Source organism: Prionailurus bengalensis, chromosome D2 (genome assembly GCF_016509475.1).
Source record: "Prionailurus bengalensis isolate Pbe53 chromosome D2, Fcat_Pben_1.1_paternal_pri, whole genome shotgun sequence".
In the NCBI taxonomy this organism is placed as follows: domain Eukaryota; kingdom Metazoa; phylum Chordata; class Mammalia; order Carnivora; family Felidae; genus Prionailurus; species Prionailurus bengalensis.
In genome coordinates this window covers 82,340,860-82,365,963 of record NC_057351.1, presented here as the reverse complement: position 1 = coordinate 82,365,963, position 25,104 = coordinate 82,340,860, and the positions used below count along the sequence as shown (strand labels likewise).

General features: G+C 47.5%; 1 protein-coding gene across 4 annotated transcripts in view; it reads right to left on the bottom strand.

Annotated features, from left to right (window-relative positions):
- DOCK1 (dedicator of cytokinesis 1) overlaps positions 1 to 25,104 on the bottom strand; it is a 530,259-nt gene that overhangs the window by 83,439 nt on the left and 421,716 nt on the right. For all 4 annotated transcript variants that reach the window (XM_043597859.1, XM_043597860.1, XM_043597862.1 and 1 more), the window contains 3 exons: positions 22,229 to 22,307; positions 17,164 to 17,264; positions 7,403 to 7,461 (listed from right to left, as the gene is read on the bottom strand). In XM_043597859.1, coding sequence (XP_043453794.1) covers positions 7,403 to 7,461; positions 17,164 to 17,264; positions 22,229 to 22,307 — 239 coding nt within the window. The remainder of the gene's footprint in view (positions 1 to 7,402; positions 7,462 to 17,163; positions 17,265 to 22,228; positions 22,308 to 25,104) is intronic.

The window sequence follows — 25,104 nt, the reverse complement described above, 5'->3', positions numbered from 1 at the left end:
AGGAACCCCATCATGTTGGTGGGTGGTTATTTCTTGCTGTTACCAGATTCCCGCCCCTCATTGACCAATGAGGTCACGGTTTACATTTGACTTCTTGGCCGCTTCTCAAGCCAGAGTCAGTGTTCAATATCCGTGGCTGAAAAGCTGCAAAACACAGATCTTTTACATTAATCACCACATTCAAATCAGCAACTGCCCAGATGAAATGGGACATTTGCTTTTTCAGTGCATCCTTTACTACGTTGCAAATCAAAGACCTCCCACTTGACTCAGACTGTTTGGAGCATAATGACACATAATGTCAAGGGAACCAACCGCTCCCAAACAGTTTTAAAGATCTGATTTCCACCTAAAGGTGCATCCTCTGAAGGTCGAGCCTTCCCCAGGGCCTGGAGTCGGCGTCACAAAGAAGCTCGTATTACCCCGGGCCTATCCTACCTTCCTTCACAGCAATCGTGGAAGGGGACAAAACGAAATGGAGCCACTTTCAAATGGCGGTCGATCTATGGACTGACTACGTAGGCGACCAGGAACATAATTTTCGTAGAATGAAAGAGCTGGAAAGGCAGGAGCGCCCATCAGTCAGGTCAGCCATGGTTTGAGCTGAGTTTTGGAGCCCCTTCCATGCTAGCCAGTGACCCTTCAGTGTGGGGAGGGCACACCGAAGAGGGGGGTCCTGGGGGAGCATGAAGGGTCCAGGGTGGGCTGAGTTGGGGCAACAACTATTTGTCAAGCGAGAAAAAGGCATTTTAATGTGTTAAGCATCATTCAGAATATCTGCCAGGGTGGATGCCTCTGGTTATCTGCAATAGTGCAGAAACCATCAAAGCCATTTCAGGACGAAGCAGGCCTGCCATTTGAAACGATACCTAAAACTCTCCCGTGGGGGGAAAACACACAGCTCATAGTTTGCACCTGAGAGATGAAGGCGAACAAGTCACAAGAAGGCGTGGCCACTCTCCTAGGAAGGGCCGGAGTGCGAGAGGCGGCCTGGGAGGCTCTCAGGCAGAGGGGCGGCAGGTGGAGCTCACAGAACCTGCCCAGGGGGTGCTGGCACCTCCAAGAGCCTTGGCTCCTCTCAGGTCCAGCAGAGAGCAGTTCCCTCCATGCCGTCTCTCTGAACATCCTTTTCTGCCCTGTTCTGGACTCTCTCTAATGGGGCTGCACTTGGCCCCTTCCTGGCGTGGGTCCTGCGGTTGTCTGGCCAATCGGGGCAAGTGACAAATGCATCTGTCCGAGCGTGATCAATTAAAATGAATCACGAATGGCCCTCCTCCCTGTTCCAGAAGCCTTGGCATTTCATTACTGAGATCTGCATATGTATGTGAAGAATTACGGAGCATCAGGACTGGAAGGCTCTTGAAAACCTCAGTCCAACCTCTCCATCTTACAGCCTGGAAAACCGGTGGAAGCCCAGAGAGACTGTGTCATGTGACTGAGGCCACATAGCCAGGCCGAGGCAAGGGAGGAAGGAAACTCCAGTAGGGATTCCTTCCCTCAGAGCCAGGGCTCCTCTACTCTCTCCTCTGGGGGGATGGAAGTTAGAGCAGGGGCAGGGTGGCACCCGGCAGGCTCTGTGTTGGGAGATGTGGGAAGCTCTTGGACAGCCTGGAGCCAGAACTCAGATTCTGGGCATTTGAGCTGCTACAGGAAAGTCACTTGCATTGACACGTCTCCTCAAGCTCCTGAGACCCAAATAGCATGCAGGTGCGTGATGCGTGTCCACTGAGAGCGTGAACGGACGTGGCCGTTCCAGCCAGTTCTTCATCACCACCTGGGAGCTTCTGCGCTGGAGTTTCACTCCTGAGAACCCGGGTGACGCTTCACGTTACACCATACTTCTTAATTTCGATGTTATTAGTATTATACAATACAGTATCTTTTAGTATATTTACGCCAAGGCTTTCCGCATTTATTTTTCTGTGCAAAGACCCATTTGAAAAAGACTCCATCCTTCACGCAAACAGATGGACAAAGGGTATTTGGAAATTCGAACTTCCCCTCGAGATGTGACAGAGCCTTCCTGCACCCATGTTGCTGACATCCGGGAACTCAAGAAGAATCAGGAGTCGAAGCCTCTGGTGAGGAAATCTGGCTCCGGTTGGAAACGAGCTGCTGAGAACTTGCTGACCGCAAAGCCGGATTACAGGCGTGGCCCTCAACCCCCCACCCCTGTCTGCTCGAAGGATCCGCAGGAGGGCGATGGGGTCCAGTTCCCCACCTTCACGGAACACCGTGTTCAGTTTTTATGACCCTGTTTCGTTCTTCCCGTGGAATACGGACACGTCAGGGTATCTTTCTAGCCAAGCTCTCCAGCCACGACATGGAGAGCAGGAATCTATCTAAGTTGCCCCAGCCCAGGGGGAACAAAGGAAACCCAGGTGTCATGGGGCAACTAGAGAGAGAAGTGGAAAGACCCTGCCTCCCTGGAGAGAACAGAGTCACTGGGGAGAGGAGAGGGAGGAGGTCCTCTGTAGCCACCGCAGGCTCCATGTGACAAGTTGAGTGGAATAAGCAGGGCCCCGGGCGCTCAGGCAGGAAATGCCACTGAAATCTTGCACAGGACCATCCGTGAGGCCAAAGAAAGATGCCCAGACACCTTGGCACAAAGCAAGCTGAGAGTGGGGACCAGGTGCCAGGAAGAGATTCATCTCCACTCAGAGAGAGGCTGGCGTCACAGAGGACACATTCGCCTTTAGCGTGATGTCCTCCAGGCCCATCCATGTTTTTGCATATGGCAAGATTTCCTTTTTTTTTCCCCTCGTAAATGAAGCTGAATAATACTCCATTGTACAGACATACCACATTTTCTTTATCCATCCAACCATCAATGGACACTTGGGTTGTTTCCATATCTTGGCTGTTGTAAATAATGCTGCAGTGAACGTGGGAATACAGATACCTCATCGAGGTTGATTTCAATTTATCTGGATGTATACCCAGCAGGGGAGATTGCTGGATCACATGGTAGCTCGATTTTTAATTTTTGAGAAACCTCCATGCTGTCTTCCATAGTTCGTTTTACATTCCCACCAACCCTGTGCAAGTGTTCAAACTTCTGTACATCCTGGCTGACACCTGTTACCTTTTATTTTTTTTCATAATAGCCATCCTATTATGGCTGTAAGATAGTAATCATAGCAGCCGACAGGTGTGAGGGGACAGCTCACTGCGGTTTTGATTTGCATTTCCCTGATGATGAGTGACGTTGCCCATCTTTTCACAAACCTATTGGCCATTTGTATTTCTTCCTTGGAGAGATGTCGACTCAAGCCCTTTGGCCATTTTTTACTTGGGTGTGTTTCGCTATTGAGTTGTAGGAGTTCTTTATCCATTTTGGGAATGAATTCCTTAGCAGATATATGGTTTGGAAATTGTCTCCCATTCCACCCGCTGTCTCTCATTTTGCTGATTGTCTCCTTTACTGTGCCGACTTTTTAGTTTGATGTCATCCTACGTGTCCACTTTTGCTTTTGTTGTCATTTCCAAGAAATCATTGCCAAGTACAATATGAAGGATGGTTCAACATGCACAGATTAACAAAAGTGATATACCGTATTAACAGAATGAAGTATAAAAGTCCTATGATTTTTCAGTAGATACAGAAAAAGCATCTGATGAAATTTAACACCCGTTTGTGTTAAAAACTCAACACACTAGATATAGAAGTAATGCACCTTAACATAATAAAGGACACATACGACAAATCCACAGCTAATATAGTTGGGGGCGAACGATTGAAAGCTTTTCCTGTAAGATCTGGAACACACTTTTCTTCTATGGTTTCTTCTAGAGTTTTGAGGTTTGGGGGGGTGGTCTTCTGCTTAAATCTTTAATCCAGGGGCACCTGGGTGGCCCAGTTGGTTAAGCATCCTACTTTGGCTCAGGTCATGATCTCATGGTTCATGAGTTTGTGCCCCTGCGTCAGGCTCTGTACAGATAGCTCAGAGTCTGGAGCATGCTTCGGTTTTTGTGTCTCCCTCTCTCTCTGCTCCTCCTCTGCTCATGTTCTGTCTCTCTCTCTCAAATGTAAATAAAAACAGTAAAAAAAAAAATAAAATAAATAAGTAAATCATTAGTCCATTATGAGTTGATTTGGGGGTATGATGTAAGACAAGGGTCCAGTTTCATTCTGTTGCATGTGGATATCCTGTTTTTACAACACCATTTATTAAAGTGATGATCCTCTCCCCAGATTCTCAGCTCCCTTGTCAACGCTCAGTGGACTGTGCATGTGCAGGCTTATTTCTGGGCTCTCTATTCTGGTCCATTGGTCTGTATGTCTGCCTTTAGGCCAGTACTACAGTGTTTTGATTCCTGTAGCTGGGTAATATATTTTGAAATTAGGAAGTATGATGCCTCCACTCTTCTTCTTCCTCAGGAGTGTTTTGCCTACATAGGGTCGTTTGTGGTTCCATATGAATTCTAGCATTATTTTTTCAATGTCTGAAAAAATGCCATTGGGATTTTGATGGAGATAACACTGAACCTATAGACTGCTTTGAGTAATATGGACACTTTAACAATATCAAGTCTTCCAATCAACAAAGACAAGACGTCTTTACATTTATTTGTTTTTTTCTTGAATTTCTATCATTGATAAGTTGTACCTTTCAGTGTTCAGGTCTTTCACCTCCTTGCCCAAGGATTTTATTCATTTTGGCCCTATTAGAAATGGGATTGGTTTTCTTAATGTCCTTTTCAGATAGTTTCTTGTTAGCATATAGAAATTCAACTGATATTTGTATATTGATTTTGTATCTGCAACTTTCCCGGATTTATTAGTTCTAACAGTGTTTGTGGTGGTCTTTAGAGTTTTCTACATAAAAGATCAGGTCTTCTACAAACAGATAATTTTACTTTTTCCCTTGTGGTCTAGATGGCTTTTACTACTTTTTCTTGCCTAATTTCTCTGTCTAGGACTTCCGGTACTATGTTGAATAGGAGTGGTGACAGTGGATCTCCCTGTGTTCCAGATCTTACAGGAAAAACATTCAGTGGTTCGCCCCCGAGTATATTAGCTGTGGACTTGTCATATGTGACCTTTATTAAGTTAAGATGCATTACTTCTGTACCTAGTGTGTTGAGTTTTTAACACAAAAGGGTGTTAAATTTCCCCAGATGGGTTTTCTGTATCTATTGAAAAATCATACGACTTTTATACTTCACTGTTAATGCAGTCTATCACTTTTGTTACTCTGTGTATGTTGAACCATCTCAGCATCCCAGGGATAAATCCCATTTGATCACAGGGTATGATCCTATTAATGCACCGCTGACTTTAGTTTGCTAGCGTTTTCTTGAGGATTTTTACATCTACGTTCACATCAGAGAGGGTGGCCTAGAGTTTTCCTGTAGTGTCTTTATCTGGCTTCAGTATCAAGGTAATGCTTGTATCGTAAGATGAGTTTGGAAGCATTCCCTTCTCTTCGATATTTTGGAAGAATCTGAGAAGGATCAGCATTAATTCTTTTTTACATGTTGGACAGAATTCACCAGTGAAGCTATCTTGTCCTGGACTTTTCTTTGTGGGAAGTTTTGGATTGTAGATTACCTGACATCTGTCTGTTCAGATTTTCTATATCTTCATAATGCAGTCTTGGTAGGCTGTACGTTTCTAGGAATTTATTGTTTCTTCTAGGCTGTCCAATTTGTTGGCATATAATTACTCACAGTAGTCCCTTTTGATCCTTTTTATTTCTGTGGTATCAGCTGTAATGGTTTTGTTTCACCTCTCATTTTATTTTATTTTATTTTACATTTATTTATTTTTTGGGAAACAGAGTGAGACAAAGCGTGAACGGGGGAGGGGCAGAGAGAGAAGGAGACACAGAATCTGAAGCAGGCTCCAGGCTCTGAGCAAGCTGTCAGCACAGAGCCCAACGCGGGGCTCGAACCCACAAACCGTGAAATCATGACCTGAGCCAAAGTCAGACACTCAGCCGACTGAGCCACCCAGGCACCCCTTACCTCTCGTTTTATTTATGTCTTCTCTCCTTTTTTCCTAGTTCATCTAGCTAGAGGTTGGTCAATTTTGTTTATCTTTTCAAAAATCCAACTCTAGTTGTGTTGAATTTTTTGATTGTTTTTCTGTCCTCTATTTCATTTATTTCTGCTCTCATCTTTATTGTTTTCTTCCTTCTGCTGACCTTGGGCTTCATCCTTTTCCTAGTTTCTTGAGGTGTTCAGCTGAGTTATATTTACCAATGAAGCCAACACTGTAGACCCAACAGACCTAACAGACATATAGAACATTCCACTGAGGAACAGCAGAATAACATTCTGCTGAAGGGCACATGGAACGTTCCTCAGGATATACCACATCTTAGGTCATAAAACAATTCTTAACAAATTTATGGAGGGGGCGCCTGGGTGGCTCAGTGGGTTAAGCTTCTGGCTCTTGACTTTGGCTCAGGTCACAATCTCATGGTTTGGGGTTCTAGTCCTGCATCAGACTCTGAGCTGGCAGTGGGAGCCAGCTTGGGATTCTCTCTCTCTCTCTTTCTCTCTCCCTCTCTCTTTGCCCCTCCTCCACTCATGTGCTCTGTCTCTCTATCTCTCAAAATAAACACATAAATAAACTTTAAAACAACAACAGCAACAACAAAATTTAAGGAGACTGAAACCAGACCAAGTATCTCTTCCAACTGCTGTGGAATGAAATCAGAAGTCAGTAACAAAAGAAAAATGAGAAAACTCACAAATGGTGGAAATTAAAGAGCCTGCTCCTGAAGAAACCAATGGGTCAAAGAAGAAGTAAAACGGGAAGTCAGGAGATATCTTGAAACAAATGAAAGTGACAACAAAATACACCGAGACGTCTGAGGTGCAGCAAAAGCAGCAGCAAGAGGGAAATTTGTAGTGACAAACACCTACGTTAATGTCTCATCTTAAACACAAGGATCCCCTGGTATTTTCACTGTGCAAGTGTGTTATGCTACCACCACCTGGTGGCGCTCTGCCTACATACAAGGTCCGGTTCTGAGTAGGCAAAAAAAAAAAACCCTTTTGACCTGAGGGTAGAATATGGTAGAATATATTAAACTGAATAGTAAAAGCAGTGACATTGTGACAAGGAGATGAGCTACACGGTTGGATGCCTGAGGAACGGAGGGAATGTTCGTGACGCCCAAAAGCAGCTTCAAAGCAGAAACGTGTTCACCTGACGTCAAGAGGGAGCTCCACGGATGTTTCTATTCGCTCCCCGCCCCCCCATCAGATTTTCTTCCCATCTCCTGTTTACGGAAAACAGCTATTGCAAAAGTAGCAATCGCTCTCCGAGGAGGAGAAACGATTCGGATGTTTTGGATACCCGAGCCCCGACAGCCGGGGCCAACATCATCCATCACCCACCACACATTCAAGGCCGCCACCACGATGTCCGGAAAGCCCTGCTACTCACCAAGGTTGTACCACATGTCTCTGATTTCGAAGCCGATCTGCCTCCTCATGTCTCCGTACCTGAGAACCGAGGACAGGGAAAACGCTGAGTCACCCTTTCGAGCATTTGGAAATCAGACTTAGATTATTTTTAAGCACAACGGAAGTCCCCCATCACTGAGACAAACAAAGACTGTATCAACGCTGTGGCGTATTTGCCCCCAAAGGGAACGGAAGGAGGAAGGATCGAGCCAAGGGAGTCTCCCTTTCTTATCACCTCAGGCTCTGGAACGTCCCCCCACCCCCCGCCCCCAACACCCCCATGGGAGTATGGGTGAGGGGGTGGGGAGTAATACCAGCATTTTCCTTTCTTCAATCTCTAATGGCAAGAGGAGGACCTGGGTCCCTGGCCTAAGGGGGAGCTTGTGTGCAGAGCATCCAGGAACCACAGACACGAAAGGGCATCCTCCAACCCTGCTCACAAAGCAGCTTTCACACGTTAAAATTAAGCCCTGGAGTGGACACGAGAGCAGGGGAGGCCTCTCCCAAATATCCCTTTGGAAGGGCTTTGCACCCAAAGAGGTCAACAAATATTACCCGGTCTTTTGTTTATCAAGGAAAATAAATGCTAATTTCCCTTCTACCCGGTCAGCAGAAGAGGTGTGTGTTTCGTGAGAAAACAGAACGTGAGCCTTCGGAAGATAAACATTTATTAGTTTGTGAGCAATTTAACTTTTTCCTTTATTGCCTAATGAAAAAAAAAAGCCTGATCATATTAAAAATAGTCACTTCCAAAACGATCGTAGAATACGAGAGTACAGCAGCTGGGTCATCAAGCCGCTCTGTTCGTCCTCACATCAGCTGATGTGGAAAGGAAAGCTGTGTGTACAGATGACCCGGTTGTGGCTCCAACAGCAAAGATCCTCCCGGTAAATCATCAACCGCAGTAGGCTGCCCCCTTATAGAAGTCTCCGGTGCCCTAAGCACACATCTGTCACTTCCGGCCGGAGAGGGCTGCAGGCTCAGACTCTCAACCAGGGAAGCCTGCCCTGGAGGCCCCTTCACAGAAGTCGACCCGGGGGCACAGCGTTTGTCCGGGTGCCACGGCCCACTGTACAGACAAGAACTGAGCTGGGAGCGTCAGCCCCTTCCCACGAGGACAAGCTTGTCCTCTGACGTCGATGAGTTACCTTCCTGCCCAGCCTGACAACCGGGTGAGTGCTGATGTGGGTGAATTCGGTGAGTGAGACAGGGGGGATCTTGGCCAAGGAATGCACCTGTCCTCACTGCCCCAGTGAGGAGCGGCCCATCCGCTGTCAGCAAAGATACTGGACCGAGTCCGTGGGTGACCAGAGAGCATCCTTCCATGTCCAACTGGAGCCCCAATCGCCCAAGGTGTGTATGATCTAAGCCCCGTTCAGCTGTGCACCCTGTCCGGGCTTGGAGATCCAGCTTCCCGATCCCCATTTTTGCTCCTGCACAAATGACGAAGGGCCCCGGCAGCCGCTGCGGCCCAGACCCGGAGACAGTGGGGCCGGCTGGCACCCTCCTGGCATTTACCCGGAAAGAGCACCGCGGAGCGTAAAGCCATACTCACGCCCGGTGCTGATGCCACCTCCTGAGGCTGCGAGCATCTCGTTGTGCGGGTGGATGATCACCTCTCAGGGAGCAGGCATCTGGGGACCCTGGGAGCTCGGCATTGCAGGCAGCACCCCGGGAACATAGAGACCCCCCCCTCCCCTGCCAGCACGAGTTCAGAGCCCCCAGAGGTGGTGAGAGCTGGTCACAGCGGCTGGCCTGCCACTGCCTGACTCAAGCTTTAAATACTCTTCTAACAGCCAGGGGATTCCCTCTCCTCCCGAGATAATAGCTCTCACACAATAAGAAAGGCCAAAACGCCAGGCGGCTGGGGCCACTCGGGAGTGGCCGGATGTCTCGTGACCTACAGTCACCCGGCACTTCTCCAGAGCTGAGGCCGACCCCTGGGTGCCAGGGGGCCCACACGGAGGGGGAGCCCCCGCCGCTTCTGCCTCCTCTCCCTTCGCATCACCTCTCCTTATGGCGCCCACAGAGGGTGAGACGGTCATGATGCCTCGTTTGCGTTTCCCAGTTACGCTGTCCCGTCTTGTATGTGGAGGACGATGTGCCTTCACGGAATTGGAGGGCAGGATATCGGCAGAGATCCAGGAGCACATCCCTCGCCAGAGGCAGCTTAATCTCCACACATCTTTGGGTAACCGCCCGGTAGGGTCACGGCTGTCACCAGAACTCAAGGGGGGTTCCCGGAGCGTTTGTACCTTCCTCCTGAGGAGGAGAAAGCAGCAGTCCTCGGGAATGTCGGGGCTAACGCTCCTTACCTGGGAGCAGACCGGGGCTGGCGGCCTTGTGGGTCAGAACCAAGGTCATCTCTAACAGCCTACACGGGAGGGAGCGGAACCAGTCCTGGAGGGGGGAGCTAGAGGGCTTGGCCGAGTCACAGGCAAGGAGGGAAGAAAAAGATCCCGACATTCGGACCCCAAACCCCACGCCTCGCCCTGCAGCACTCATCGCAAGGGCCCGCAAGTGCGGGCGTCCCTCACCGCACGGCATGGCGCTCTGTCACGTCCCACCAAGGGCCCTGGTTTCATCGGACTCTGGCAGTAAGACTATGGGGTGAGCAAAGGGACGCTGCTGCAGCCCTCTTTCCACCGAGGAAGCAAAGGTTCCCGGTGGTGAATGGACCAGCCGGACAGCAGCACGGAGCTGGGGTCACCCGGCACCGCCCCCCACAGCCCGGCCGCCCGTGCCCACGCCCCAGGAAAGGGAGCACCTCCAAACTGCCAGCGGGGCCCCCAGCAGACAATCCCCCCACAGCCCAGGTAGATACAGGGTCCCCCACCAGGCCTATTGCTCTGACCTAAAATAGCAGGAATCCGATCTCTGAGGCCTTATCTCAGTCTCTGGTTTCGGGAGTCTTCACCCCAAGGGACAGAAAACCCACTGCCCACCACAGACAGTCCAGCCTTGGGGGTGAGGCTGACCTGAGCCCAAACAGAAGCACACTGGGCAAGTCACCTGGCCACTCTGACCCTCAGTCTCCTCTTCTGCAGTCCTGGGATAATGATGTATGATGTTCACCTCCCAGGATTTTTTAAGAATGAGAGAGATAAGGCCCTCATATGTCCTAGCAAGTACTCGAGCCACGCTAGGTGCTTCCTTTACAAGCTCAGACTAGGCCTCATACAGCAGCCCCCTCATGGTTACAATGGCCATTTAAATTGACTCATTTGGGGAGGATTACTCATTGATTCATTAATTACCGAATGCTTACTAGAGGCCAGGCACAGAGCTAATATGAGAATATTAATATCATAGGGAGAACAAAGTCCACAGACAAGTACCCTCCGATGCGAAGAAGGAAAGATGTAATCCAGTCAGAGGGGAAGGAAGAGCATTCCAAGCAGAGGCGTCAGCAGGTGCAAATGCCCCGTGGCAGAGCAGGCTAGGTGATTATATTGACCAAGTAGGAAAAGTGGCTGGAGGACAGGGAGCCTGCTCCTTCGCTTTAAGAGAACAAGGGGGAAAAAAAAGAAAGAACAAGGGGGATGCAGTCTGAACAAAGGCCACAGAGGCAGCTTTTTAAAGTTTATTTATTTATTTTGAAAGAGAGAGAGAGAGAGAGAGCAGAGGAGGGGCAGAGAGAGAGGGAGACAGAATCCCAAGCAGGCTCCGAATGGTCAGCATGAAGCCCAATGTGGGGCTCAAATTCACAAACCATGAGATCACGACCTGAGCTGAGAAGCCAAGAGTCAGATGTTTAACCGACTGAGCCACCCAGGCGCCCCCACAGACAGTTTTTTAAAGTTTAAGTTTCGGGGCACCTGGGTTTACTGACTCTTGGTTTCTCAGCTCAGATCATGATCTCACGGCTGCATGAGTTCCAGTCCCGCATCGGGCTCTGTGCTGCCAGGGCAGAGCCTGCTTGGGATTCTCTCTCTCCCTCTCCTTCTCTGTCCCTCCTCCATTCATGCTGTCTCTGCCTCTCTCAAAGTCAATAAATAAACTTTAAAAAAATTATGAGAGAACAAAGTTTAAGCTTCAAAATATTTTTGAAATAAGAAATGCGTTTTACTTTACTAACCAGCACACATATAAATATATGTGTACAAATGTTGTATGAAGTGGTAACCTCACTACCTTCATGGTCTCCATGAAGTATGGTCCCCAAATAAGTCTGTTGGGCATGACTGTCGGTTGAACCATGTCATCCATAAGAACGTGTAGAGGTCCTGGCCCCCAGAACCTGAGAATGTGACCTTATTTGGAAACAGGGTCTTTGCAGATGTCATCATGTTAAGATGACATCATAGTCGATTGTGGAGGTCAGAGGGAGGTTAGGTCCCAGGACAGGTGTCCTCACAAGGGGAAGGAGATTTGGAGACACGGGGAAGGAGGCCACCTGAAGACAGGGGCAGAGTTGGGAAGGATGCAGCCAAGGCCAAGGAGCACCAGGGACTGGGACAGCCACCTGATGCAAGAGAGGCGCAGAACAGGCTCTCCATCTGAGCTTCCAGAACGAGCCAAGTCTGCCCACCCCCTGATTTGGATTCCTAGCCTCCTGACGTGCGACAATAAACTTCAGGCGTTTCGAGCCACCCAGTGCGTTAACTACGAGGGTGGATGATCGTGGGAAATGAGTGTGATGACCATTAAGCTGCCATCCTGGCCCGAGGAAGGGCTGAGACGCACAGCTGAGAAAACGGCCTTCTGAAGGAGGCAGAGTGGAGTAAGAAGTCCCGAGAGCAAGGCTCGAGGAGCCCAGCCACCGAGTGAATGGCCCGACGGAGGACCAGGAGCCTGACAAGGAACAGTGAGGCCAAAAAGGAGGAAGAAGGTCATTCAGAACGAATGAAAGAGACAGATCGGTGTTAGGAGCGGGCGGAGGTTGAGGAACGGAGACAGACGTGGAGGCCGCTGGAGGGAGATGATGAGCCAAGTGGGACATTTGAACGCTGAATCCCTGAGGGAGGCAAGAGGAGGTGGGACCCCAGCAGCGACCAAGGGAATAAAGCTCATGACACACGGGTCTCGGACGTGCCACGGTGCCCGGTGCCACAGGAGTTCTACCATGTTCAACGGAGCACGGTATCACTCGGGCGTGGGGAACACGTGCCCCCTGCCAACAGGGACTCGGCACAGGGCCAGCGTTTGTTACATCTGTCTCCCCGGGCCCCTGGCTAACTCAGTTCACAGCGAATTTATTCTGAATGATCAGAGTCTCTCACAAAATGAGCACAGACACAAGTTATACTTTTTCTGAACTATTTCTTGTCACAATCTGGAGTGCAAACACAGCTTCGGGATTAGGTCACATTGCAAAATGGGGCTTGTCACAGCTTTATTTCCCTCCAGTTTCCCTAAGAGCAACGTCTGTAGTTTGACCTAACACATGCACATCTCAGAGCCCCGCGTGGAGGTATTTGTTTACGGGGTGTCTCATTCTGGGTGTGAACCTGCTTGGGATTCTCTCTCTCTCCCTCTCTCTCTCTCTCTCTCTCTCTCCCTCTGTCCCTCCCCCACTCATGCTGTCTCTGTCTCTCTCAAAGAGAAAAATAAAAAAAATAAATAAACTTTAAAAAAATATATAAAAAAGTTTAAGTTTCAAAATATTTTTGAAGAAATAGGTTTTACTTTACTAATCAACACACATATAAATATATGTGTACAAATGTTTTATGAAGTAGCAACCTTACTACCTTCATGGTCTCATGAGGGTGCGACGGGCGGAGGGCAGATCTCTATCGTAAAAAATAAATAGAAATAAGTACATAAAGACGAGAAGCAGCATGGAAGACAACTGGGGAGAGGGTCTTCACGGAACCTGCATAACAGGTTCAAATGCACTGGCCTGAGGTTGGCCTTCAAATGTTACTCTCTTGGGCTGAAACTTTTAAGTGAGCACCTTGTGCTTAGAAATGCCGGATGCCCAATTCCTGAACCCCCTTTCTCTCCCAGGACAAAGACTGGTCCTGAACACAGGAGCCTGTCTGTAGTCACAGGTCACGTTGTCACATGCCAGGACACATGTGTCCTGTGCACTAAAATGGCCAAGCTGGCTGCTAATCAAAAATAAACTCTTTTACATCTGACTCATATTTCCTGAGTCCCAATAATGTTGAAGATCGGGGTGGGGGGGGTGGGCTGGGCGAGGGACAGATGATGGTCAGGTTTCGCATGTCCTCTGTGGGCAGTCACTAGCAACAAGGATGTCTGAAGGCTGAGTCAGTTAAATTTTCTTATGATACACTTTGGTTCCTAGCGGTTATTTATTTTGTGATTCACTGGAAGATCTCATAGTCAATTTGGGTTTGACATAATCAGTTCTCTGCGTGGTATGGCCTATTATTTTACGTTACCCCCATGCACTTTGGGGAATGTCTCTGGAACGAATATCCTAATTATCTCCCCAACCCCGGTCATCGGGAGGATGGAGAGCTTAACAAGCGGGAATGAACAGGCTGATCTTTGGACACCGGGATTTTCTATCGTTCTGGGGGCCACAACGCCGTGAACCAGGCAGAAAGGAGCTGCTGAAGGCACAGAGGGAGAGGAGGGTTGGTGGGGGTGTACAGGTGCGGGGGGAGGGGGCTCCACAGAGAAGGCTTCACTCAGATGCATTTGGGTGGATTCAGGAACCCTAGAGCAGTAGACAGACCCCAATGGAGGCGGCCAGCGGCTATTAAATGGACGTGGCATCACTCCACCTTCGAAGCCCATGGTTCCCTCTAGAAAAAGACAGCCTTGCTCATCACACTGCACTGTGCTCTGTGTCAGCACTCAGCCTTGTGCTCGGACCCATAGGGTCGGCTCCCACATCACTGGGCCTCACGCTCTCCCCCAAGCCCTCAGGGCCTGGCCACTCACCTCTGCTTCAATAACCCACAGCATCTCTTTGCTCATAGATCAGGCCATGCCCTTTGGGACTTGAGGACCCTTGTGGGGACTGGCCGTTCATTGACCCACGGCTCGGTCAGCCAACCTGGTAATTTGGTGGCTCCTTTGCCACGCAGCCTGGGATCCCCTCCTGCCAGAGGCCTTGGGCTCCCCGCGTTGGCTCCTAGTTGCCAATGTCCAGGCTGTCACGGCACCCTGGGGGTCCCCAGCACCAGGACCCTGAGTGCAGAGCAGGTACTCAATCCCTTTGCACTAGCACAATTTTAAGCAGATTAAAACGGTTCTGGGCCCTGGGAAAATGTAAGCATTTGGGTAGGATGCCTTTAAATCTGTCTCATGTAGATGTTGGTACTTAGCAATAAACTTGCCGCTAGATTATAAAGTGTTTAAGGTACAGAAAGAGGCACGAAAAATACAACAAACATGGGTGAACCTGCCACACACGTTAGCCACACGGCCTCACGGGCCATGGGCGCTTGTCTCAGACACAGAGAACACCTGTCCTTGGTGGCCTATGAAGGCCACACGCTGAGCTTAGGGCCCTGGGAGAGGGCCCCTCAGGCTGCACAGGGGCTGAGGCAGTCCTCAGAGTCTTGCAAAGACAACTACTAAAATGCTTGGGAGTTTTTCCCTTGGGGAATCTATGAGAAAATTTCAAAGGGAAAATCCGGAGTCTCTTATCGCCACGGTTATGAGAAAAAGAATGCTCAATTCAGAAGCCCTGTCGGCTCTGGAAGGGGAGACACCAGCTGGCCGTGTTTAATTTTCGTTGGCTTTGAAGCCTCTAAATGCACATAGCTATGTGAGAAGCAAAGGTTTTCTTTGGCGGCCGAGGCCCTGTGTGGTTAATGCATTTAATGACGTTGTTCTAGCTTAGAATGTTAACATTCACACACCAAAAGGGGGTCCAGTGCAGAGCCACCCCTTTCTGGTCTGGAGAAGGCTCAGAACTAATTGTTTTACGCTAAAAACCTCAAAGGAGATGCCAGCTCTTTTAAGCTCAAAGGAGATGCCAGCTCTTTTAAGCCACATTTCCGGGTTCCATTCCCTTCTTCTCCTGCAGGCATCTTGAAGGGTTGGCCATGCTGTGCGCTTGGCAAAGAATGGATTCTGCTGTCGGTTGGAGCTGGGTTTGGATTCCTGCCTCACTGCGCAGTGAACCCCGTCCGTACACACAGGTGGATTCACCTGCTGTGGGCCAGCTTTCCTTCTGCAGGACTGGATGACAAGGCGTCCCAGGCATCCGGGGCTGGCTGTGAAGGAGTTGTGTGGTACTCAGAACGGGCCAGTTTTTTCTGCTGCTAATATAGAAAGTTCCACCGGGAGAGCATTTAAACCACAGGAGAGCCGCATCTACCAGTCGCCAGCCCTAATTTTATAGGAGCCCTGAGATGATGTTAACTAGGCAAAGCGGAAGCTTCCCTATTGAGCTGGTCCCCAGAAGGCACCGCCCGATTTCTGTCCCTGGGCCAAGCCTAGCAGTCTCACCCCACGTCGGCTCCGAGTAGGCCGACTCTGCTGCTAACAGGCCTTCCCAGGAGTCCCCAGTGGCCACCCACTTGGCCTACACCTTCTGGGCTTTCCTCTTTTCTGAACACCAAACACGTGTCTACATCAACAGTCAACGGACAGGAGCCACCCAACTGAGAAAGCCTGAAGGAAAGATGGCAGGCTGGGAGTCGACCTTTCTGTAGATGGCACAAGGAAAGGATAGAAGGTTCTAAGAGTGGCACAGGTAAACGTCCTGGGCTCTGAACTGCCAGGGTCAGAATGACCAGGTCAGTGGCACTGGCCATGTGGCTTCACCTTCCTCATCTGCGAAGTGAGGATGATAAGAGAACCCGATGAATAGGTTTTGTTTTGCTTTTAATGATTATACATGAAAAATGCACATGGAGTGCTCAGCGAGTCACTGGCATGTAGTACGCATTCAGTACATATTTGCTGATAAAATTCTTACTCTCCAGGGATGATGTGCTTTCGACGTGGCCAGCACGCGAGATACATGCTCACAGGACATGAGGAGCACTGAACAGCTGTCACCTTCTGAGACTCCCTCTGGAATCGCTAACATCAGGGAGTGGCACAGGGTCGGCAAAGCCTTGGAACAGTCAATGTGAAGCAGAGGCATTATGAAATGACTCACGGAAACGGGTGACGTGGAAACATGGGAGCGATCGGAGAATTCTTCTCAGAAGTCCTTACGAAAGGGGCGCTCCGCAAAGAGAGAAGTTGGAGAAACTGAGGCAGAAAGAGGGGAGGCGAGACACTCAGGGCACCCAAAGTTTGGAAAGAAAGCATGCAAGAGCTCTTTTCTTTGTCCTGGACAGTAGCCATGAAGGATGCAAGGACCGAGGCAGGAACGTGGGGCGCCCGAGAGGTCTGTTAGGATGATCCAAGGGCTGGTTCAGCTCGTCGGACCTCCTACCTGGAGCATGAGAGGGGGAACCTCTTGCAAAGAAGGAAACCGGGAAGCTCTCACCCCAAAGGACTTCTTCAACAATCTCAACTGTGCCAAGAGCTTGCATTAGAAGCTTCCTTTTTCGAAGGAGCATTGCAGAATTGGGCAATAAAGAAAACCATGTGTGCAATGACATCAGCAAAGTGCGTGGCAAAAGCAGCTATCTCCCGAAACTCCCATTCTGTGCGGTGCTAATGGTGGTGGACACTGACTCTGAACTCACCAGGATGAACCCTGCAATTTTAGACCTTGATTCATGGGTTAGAAGACGCAATACCAGATTCATGATTTGAAACCACCCTTTCATTACACCATGATTACATCTCAATTTGCATACCAAGACGACGTGGAAATTATGCAGGCTCCTGCCCATGACCTCGCAGACTTACTTGTTAAGGATTTTGGCTCTCTTCGCGCTTGAAAAATTCTCCAGTTGCAAGGACTCTTGAGTGAGGAAAGCGACAGCCAGGTGAAAGTAGTTGTTCCAAAGCTGAAAACCAAAAAGGCGGAGGCACTGAGGTGCTGAACAGCTTAATAACCCTCTGAGACATTCCTCATTTGCCCCGCACACACCTCTGAGATGTTTAGAAACCCGTGGTCACCTGTACACACGGCTAACCAGCCACCCAAGGTGTGGTTCCGAGCTGGGCGTGGGCACTGACGTCACGGTGCGCGTGCTCAAAACCCAGGTCTACCACCTCCCTGAACAACTAACCTAACCTCTCGGTGCCTCAGTTTCCCGAGAGGTAGAGTGGGAATTTAAGTAGCACCCATCCCATAGAGCTGTCAGAGGATCGAAGGACTATATACGTGCAAAGCCATTGGGTGGTGCCCTGCACGCAGTAAGAACATAATAATGTTGGCTCTTACTGCTATGTGCCATTGAGCCACTTACTCAATAATATGTAGATTTCGCCCCACGTCAGGCTCTGTGCTGACAGCTCAGAACCTCGTGCCTGCTTCGGATTCTGTCTCCCTCTCTCTGCCCCTCCCCCACTTGTGCACCCTCTCTCTCCAAAATAAACATTAAAAAATGTTTTTAAATTAACATATAGATTTCTCTAATTGTATACAAACACTAGAAAACTAAGGAGGAGAGATGCAAAAAATCCAACATTTTGTATTCCAAAGACTTATAGACCATGTGGCTGAACAGACAATTCAGAAATGACTTTGCTATAAAGCTCCACGCAGTGGAAGGCGTGTGTACTTTAACGTGGTAACCTGGACATGCTGTCATAAAAGCGTCATTGTGGGTAGATTCCTAAAACATGGAACTAATGCCCCCTGGTCATGTCAATGCTTAAGACCAGCTCAAGAACATTAAAATGAAGAATTCTTGGAGCACAAATGGGGATGACTCAGACATACTCTTCAACCCACCGGGCTTGTGCCAGAGGACAGACTGTGGGGCCGGGGTGGCGGGGGCAGGATTCCACCTGCTCCGGTGGGAAAGAGCTTGGACACATTTCTCATCATATGTCCAAGCTCCAAGGGCCTTCGTAGTCTTTGGAAGAAATTTGTGGGTGCTGGTTTTCTCATTTACAAAACGGGGATAATATTTATTCTATCAAATGAGACTGTTGCAAAAGTTTATATAAAAATAAGGTGTTAACAGTACTGATTCTATTTTTAGTTACCTATGAGGTAAGTGGGAATTTTAAACAAGAGTTGTAAGTAAGTATGCTGTCTTCCATTTATCTGATACATTTCATGAACAGGGCATTTTCTTAGTAATACAGCAGCTCATAGGATCACTGCAGAATTGCCCAGGTAAGTCCTGTGCCCGTGATCTCCGATGAGGTGCAGAGACTCGCCCAAAGCCATGGGTTGCATGTGAAGCAGATTGAGGGTCTCAAGTGGGGCATCCTGAACCTCACCACTGATGGTTTTTCACCACTCACCAAGGTGCATTCCCATTTAGCCCCATTGACACTAAAAGTGTCAATAATATACAAGTTGCTTCTTTTGTTTTTGGAACTCACAGCCCTCCTCACCCCTGGCCCCCCACCTCACCCCCGTCTCCTGGCAATGGCCTCTTATTGTAGCACTGGTGGGAGGCATGGCCGCTGTGGGTGCATCCTGAGAATCACAGGCAGGGGCTCAGCTAGAGCTGTGCATTCATGGACTATAATACAGATATACTCTGGTGGGGGGTGTTGATTATGGGGAAAGCTGTGCATGTGTCAGGGTAAGGGGTATTTGGGAAATCTCTGTGCCTTCCCCTCAATGAACCTAAAACAACCTTAAAAAAAAGTCTTGGGGCACATGGGTGGCTCAGTCGGTTCAGCATCTGACTCTTGGTTTTGGCTCAGGTCATGATCCCAGGGTCATGGGATCAAGCCCCACATAGGGCTCCCCACTGCTTAAGATTCTCTCTCCCTCTTCCCCTTTCCCCCGCTTGAGTGCACTCTCTCTCTTAACAAACAAACAAAACCTTAAAAAAATCACATAAAAATACAAACCAAAAAATGGTATACAATGTATGATTTGAGGTGTGCAAGTAACCACACCCATGTGGTGCTGACCTGTGAAGGCTGTGACTCAATACCTGAACTTGAATGGGGTCTGAGGGCTAGATGACAGCAAAAACATAAGCTTCCTGGTTTGGGTAGTTTTACTGTAGTTACATAGGAGAAAGTTCCTATTTGCAGGAAATATACACTACAACACTGGGACACTGGGGGGGTGGTGCTAGGTTAAGAGTTCTTTGTATGGTATTGGCAGGAATGAGAGGCAGGCTGGGCAGGAGCACAGGGAAGCAGAGGGGGGACGTAGCAGGCGGCCCTCAGGGCTGATTAGTGGAAAAAGAAGCAAGCGCCTGGAGAGAGAACCATGCAGTGATCATGAGGATGTAGGAACATAAAAATGCGCCTGGTCAGAGCACCAGCTGCCTGGAGCTCATGGTGCAGGCTGTCTCCTCCATAAGGCACTCAAGCCCTCCACCTGGGGGTGGGAAGGAGGGTGTGCTTCAGGGTGGAACAGCAACCCATACGCACTTAACGCCTGCTAAGGGGCAAGGTGTTATGTTGTTGTCCCAAAGTGTGTGTGGGCGCGAGGGAAGCATCCGGGGACCTAACTCATGAAACAGTGAACAAGAGCAGAAGTGACAGACGTTACATTCATAGCAGCCACTCTTCAAACACACAACAATCTACCCAGCAAGTAATGGGTGAGGCTGATGTGGATAAAGCGGAAAAACCAAATGAAGGACACAAAAAGAAGACCTAAATATTCCTGTATGGGATGGGAAAAAATAAATACTGCAGAGTATTCCCCCCATACTGTAACCTTTTCCTACATTTATTTATAAATTCAAAGGAGTCCCAATTAAAATAAAAGCAGCATTTTTATATGCGAGGTTAACAAGCTGATTTTGCATTTGATATGGAAGAGGAAATACAAAAGAAGAGCCAAGATAATTTCGCAATGGCACACTAACAGGGAAGCCCTGGCTCTACTAGCTGGGTATAAAACTTGTAGATAATAACACAGGAAATAGAACAGACACACACACACACATTTGCAATTATGTTTTTCTATGGTGGCATTTTAAATCACTGGGAAAGAAGAACCTATTCATGAAATAATTTGGGGAAAAAGTCAAGTTAAACTCTTTCCCCTAGCACTAACTAGAGAAATCCCAGGTAGGTCAATCATCAGGAAGTTTAAAAAAAAATTAAAAAAAAAAAACGCAAAACTATCAAGGTATTAGCAGATGCTAACTACATGAAATAAAATACAACAATAGTTACATTTATAACACTGAGGCAAAGAAGGATTTGCCAAGTAAAACATAAAACCCAAAAGCCATAGAAGAAATGACAGATTCGATGGCAGAAAAATTAAAAATTTTATATGATAAACCTAAACCCATGACGAGGCTATATTAAGGATTTCAACTTACAGAAAAGGGTGACAAATAGCCCAATAGGAAAATGAGTATAGGAAACGATCAGATGGTTCGTGGTAGAAATCAAACAGCCAGTAAGTATTCTCAGCCTAAGTAGCAATCAAAGAAATTCTAACAAAAATAAGAATCAATAATTTTAAAGAAATTGGTACTGGAGATGATTTTAGACAATGGCTGCTCTCAAAGAAGGTTAGTGGAATTGCAAATTGCTACAGTAGGATAATTTATCAGTGTCCATTCACGTACAATTTCATACCACTCGGCTTGGCAATTATGCTCCCAGGAGCCTGTCTACAAATGCAGCACTGAGATGCAGTGCTTGCAACAGGGACAAACTGGAACATTCTGTAGGTCATCAGTGCAAAAGTGCCTGCACAAATGTTGGCACATTTACATTGTGAAATGTGACAGAACAGAAAAAAAAAATACAGAATATAATCCGGTTTGCATTAAAAGCAAAAGAGAGCATATATAGGTCTGGATAAATGCATAAATAGGCATCAGGAAGTGCGCGCAATTAGCTAAGAGTCACTCTGCAAAGAGGAAAAGGGTGGGAAGGGGTCTTGCATATTTTACTTGATGTGCTGATTTACATGCATGAATAGTTTACGATGAGATTATATCCGTGCTCTTAGGATATGGGAAAACAAGCAGTAAGCAGAGAAAATGATAAAAACCGAAAGTGGTAAAAAATGTTAACACTTCTAGATATACAGTTCCAGATATATTATTAGATACTTATATTCTATAATGCAGATACAATAGACATTTAAAATTTTAAAATTATAAAAGAAATATGGGCATAGGTTCCTTCTCCGTAAACTATCCTGCCCAGGAAACTAACGCCATTTGCATCTGGATGCTTTTTTTTATTAGAAAACTTTAGTAAACTAAGTAATACAAAAATCATTATTAGCAGAAATACATCCAGAGTGCAGTGGAACAGAGAGCCATAAACACCAATGCCAACACCAATGGCAAATCATGCCAGGCAAAACTGGTCCTTATCACTTACACACATTCCCACCACCTCCTTCCTCCACACCCCCTGTGAGCACTGAAGGAGAAGGGCCAAAAGTGATCAGATCAGCTGACCAAAGCCAAGGCCATGTCCAGTAGGGTCTGTGCCTGGAACAGGCCAGTGCAGGTAGCACAGAGCCAGGAGAAACCAAGTGCTAACAGCCAGCAGGGCTCAGGGACGGGAACCAGCTTCGTTTTGTCAGCTGGACGTTCCCTCCCCACATCAGGACGGTCTGAGACGGTCTCCTCAGTTACTCCCTGCTCAGATCCTACTTGTCACTCTGATTTAGTCCTTTTGCTCTGAAACAGCCCCATCTCCGTCCTTGCTAAATTGAGCAAATACTCCAAAGGCAGAATTTTCAATCCTTGGGTTCCAGCAGGACATCTTGTAAATTCCATTTCCATACCTTGGATGGGAACCCAATTAAGTTCGAGGATTAGAAATGTAAGACATTGGCTCAGACCAGCAATTTGTTTTAGCATGATTTCCCAACAAAGGGCATGTCTACCTCTTCTCTTACCTGTAGCTCAAAGTTGGCTTGATCCAGAAATTTTTTGTTCAGCATATCTGCATACTGATTAATCGCTCGCAGGAAGACTCTGAAAGATCAAGAGAAAATTACATAATTACACACTTACGCTCTGGCACCTTTGTAGGGTTTGGCATTTCAATTAGATACAACCCGAGACTGTCTGGAAAGTGAACTCTCTAAGTCCTGTGAAAAGCTGTGAGGTTGTGCCAATAAAAAGCCCAGAGAATTATATGCAGATGTTCTCCAAATTAATCAAGGAAATTAGCACATGCGGAATAAAAGAAACAGACCAAAATAACAGCATCTGAAAGTAACATATGAAAAGTATCTCTAAAAAATCTAATTTAAAAAAGAGAAAGAAAGAAAAGGTGCAAATTAAATCCTCTTCTCAAGTCACGATGTCTTCATGGTATTTTATTAAATTGGTCTTTGCTTAGCTGGCTTTCTACGGTTAAGCTTTTGAAAGCACTGCCATTCGCCATCTATCAGGCTTGGAGCAACGGCTTGGTGACATATTTGGAAGTACGACTTATTTCAGTGTCATTTGTCCTGTGTTCCAAATGTTAATTTTGGTAACTAATTACTTGTTCAAACAAAATTTCAAAAGCTGTAGTAGATATGTAAGTGGTTTAACAAGAATGCTGGCAGGAACTGTATCGATCCATTGATAACGTACAATTTTAAGCAGCTGGAGCAAAATATCGCATCCTTCAACACCTTGAATTTGACATTTTATTTCTATGATGAGATAGGTAATTTGGGAGGTTATGAATGACCCCCAAGTACTAAGCCTTCCACCACCAGCTTGTTCATCCTGTAGATTTGTTTTATTGCCCTTGAGGGTGTTTACAAGAACCAAGCTCAGTCCAGATACTTCTTTTCAAATGACCCTCTCCCTTTGCACAAAGGCAGGATGCAAGAGGAATTCGCATTAGGTCACAGATAATAAACTTAATTACACTTCCTCGGTTTAGACAGCAGGAAGCAGCCAGAGAGGGTAAGAGAAATCTAGGTTACTTCCCAGGAACCGTGCTCTCCGAAAGCACTATCTCTTCGGCTGTGCATGCCTGGAGAAGCTCATCCCTGCCAGTCTCAGGGCCACTAGAGGCCAGGGAGGAGGGAGGAGGGAGGAAGGAGGAGGGAGGAGGCAGAAAGGGACTCTCCACCTAGGGCTTTAGGGAGGTCTCGGATTTGGATCCAGGGCCAAAACAGGTGTGACAAATGGCCTGTGCTGGAGTTTTCCATCTCAGGTGTGGAAGAAAAGCGTGGCAGGAGTTGTCTGAATTCTTCCCTGGTGACATTAAATAGAACCAGAAAGGAGGCATCCGTGTTTTAAGTGACTCTCAATGGCGGGACATGGGGACCCTGGCCTTGTCCGTTAGCCGGGAGCACAGAAGGGGCAGCAGCATCCATCAGCCAGAGGGGTGGCAGACATTATGGTTATCAGATGCCCAGTTAAATGTGAAAAGTAGCTCTCATGGCTGAATTTTGTGATTTATTGAGAAAAGCAGAATGCAGGGCACTTAGGGCATCCTGACAAATTAATACAGCACCAGGATGAAAATCACTAAATTTAGGACACGCCTTGCATATATACAACACCTGGCGGCCCCAATCAGCCCTCTGGTCTTGGGCTGGGGTCTCCTGGGCCAGGGTTAGCCCTCAGAAGTACAAGATGTGTGGCTAAGGAGACAGTGGTCTGCCTTGCCCATGTGACCCTTGGCGACAGCGTTCAGAGAGCATCTGGGGACGTGTACTGCATTAACCCTGGCAACCTGAGAAAATCCCCCCGAATGTCAGTGGGGCAAGACCACTTCCTGTCATTACGGGGGTGACTCCCACGCCATACAAAAATCCCAGGCTAATGACCACGGACACATTTTTCCCCCTTAATTGTTCCTTCAGTTTCAGAAGTCAGCTGTTCGCTAGGGTACCCCAGGGTCCTTCTGAGCTTTAAGGAAGACCCTCCTTCCATCCCTCTATGACAATAAAGGCAAGTTTACTAGAACACGCGTTATTACTACATGGTAATTATTCTGCCTCGAGATAGCACCCAAACAGTTACAATCTGCTACTTCTAATTAAGGTCTGGAGCAATTTCAGCTGGTTAAATAAAGATATTTCTCAAAATGACTTTTTAAAAAAAAATATGCCATGCTGAAATAATATGAAGGCCAAATAAAAACTTTTTAATGAACTGACACTGAGAAAGAGCAGGGCTGAGAGAGATTCTATAATTTAGATTCACTATAAATTTTTTAAAAAGTGAGGACAAAAAGCAAATAACACAGAATGTGAGTTGTAGCAGGACACCTAAAGGGAAGATCAAATAAAACCCATCATTAATGCCTTCAACAAGGGCGAGCTGCTCAGGTTCAGTGCATCTAGGGCCACACACTTTCTAGAGAACCATCCACCATCCAGGGCACACACAAATTATACCCCGCAGCCCACACCTTAGGGGATTAAAAGCTGAGCAATGCCAAGTGCATCTCAGGATCAATCACTGATCTAAGGAGGCAAAAAGAAACATAAACAGGGTTTTTTTTTTACATAAGAACATCTTTTATCTGCTGTAATCCAGGGGTTCTTTTGAATAAATGTTAAACTAGAGAAAATAAATAAGAAAATCACATTAGAAGCTTCTGCATAACAATGTGCTTTCAGTCACAGAGGAATATGGAAAGAATCACAAACTAAGCTGAGTGCCTGGACAGCAGGACACCTTTCTAGTTTAAGATGAAGAGTTCAGGCTGGTTCAACACAGCTCAAGATCAAGTCCTTATTATTGAGAAGCAACAAAAGGGAGGGTGGGTGTGAATAGGCTGGCTCTGCAGCCCTGGTGACTGTCTGTGCTGGGCATT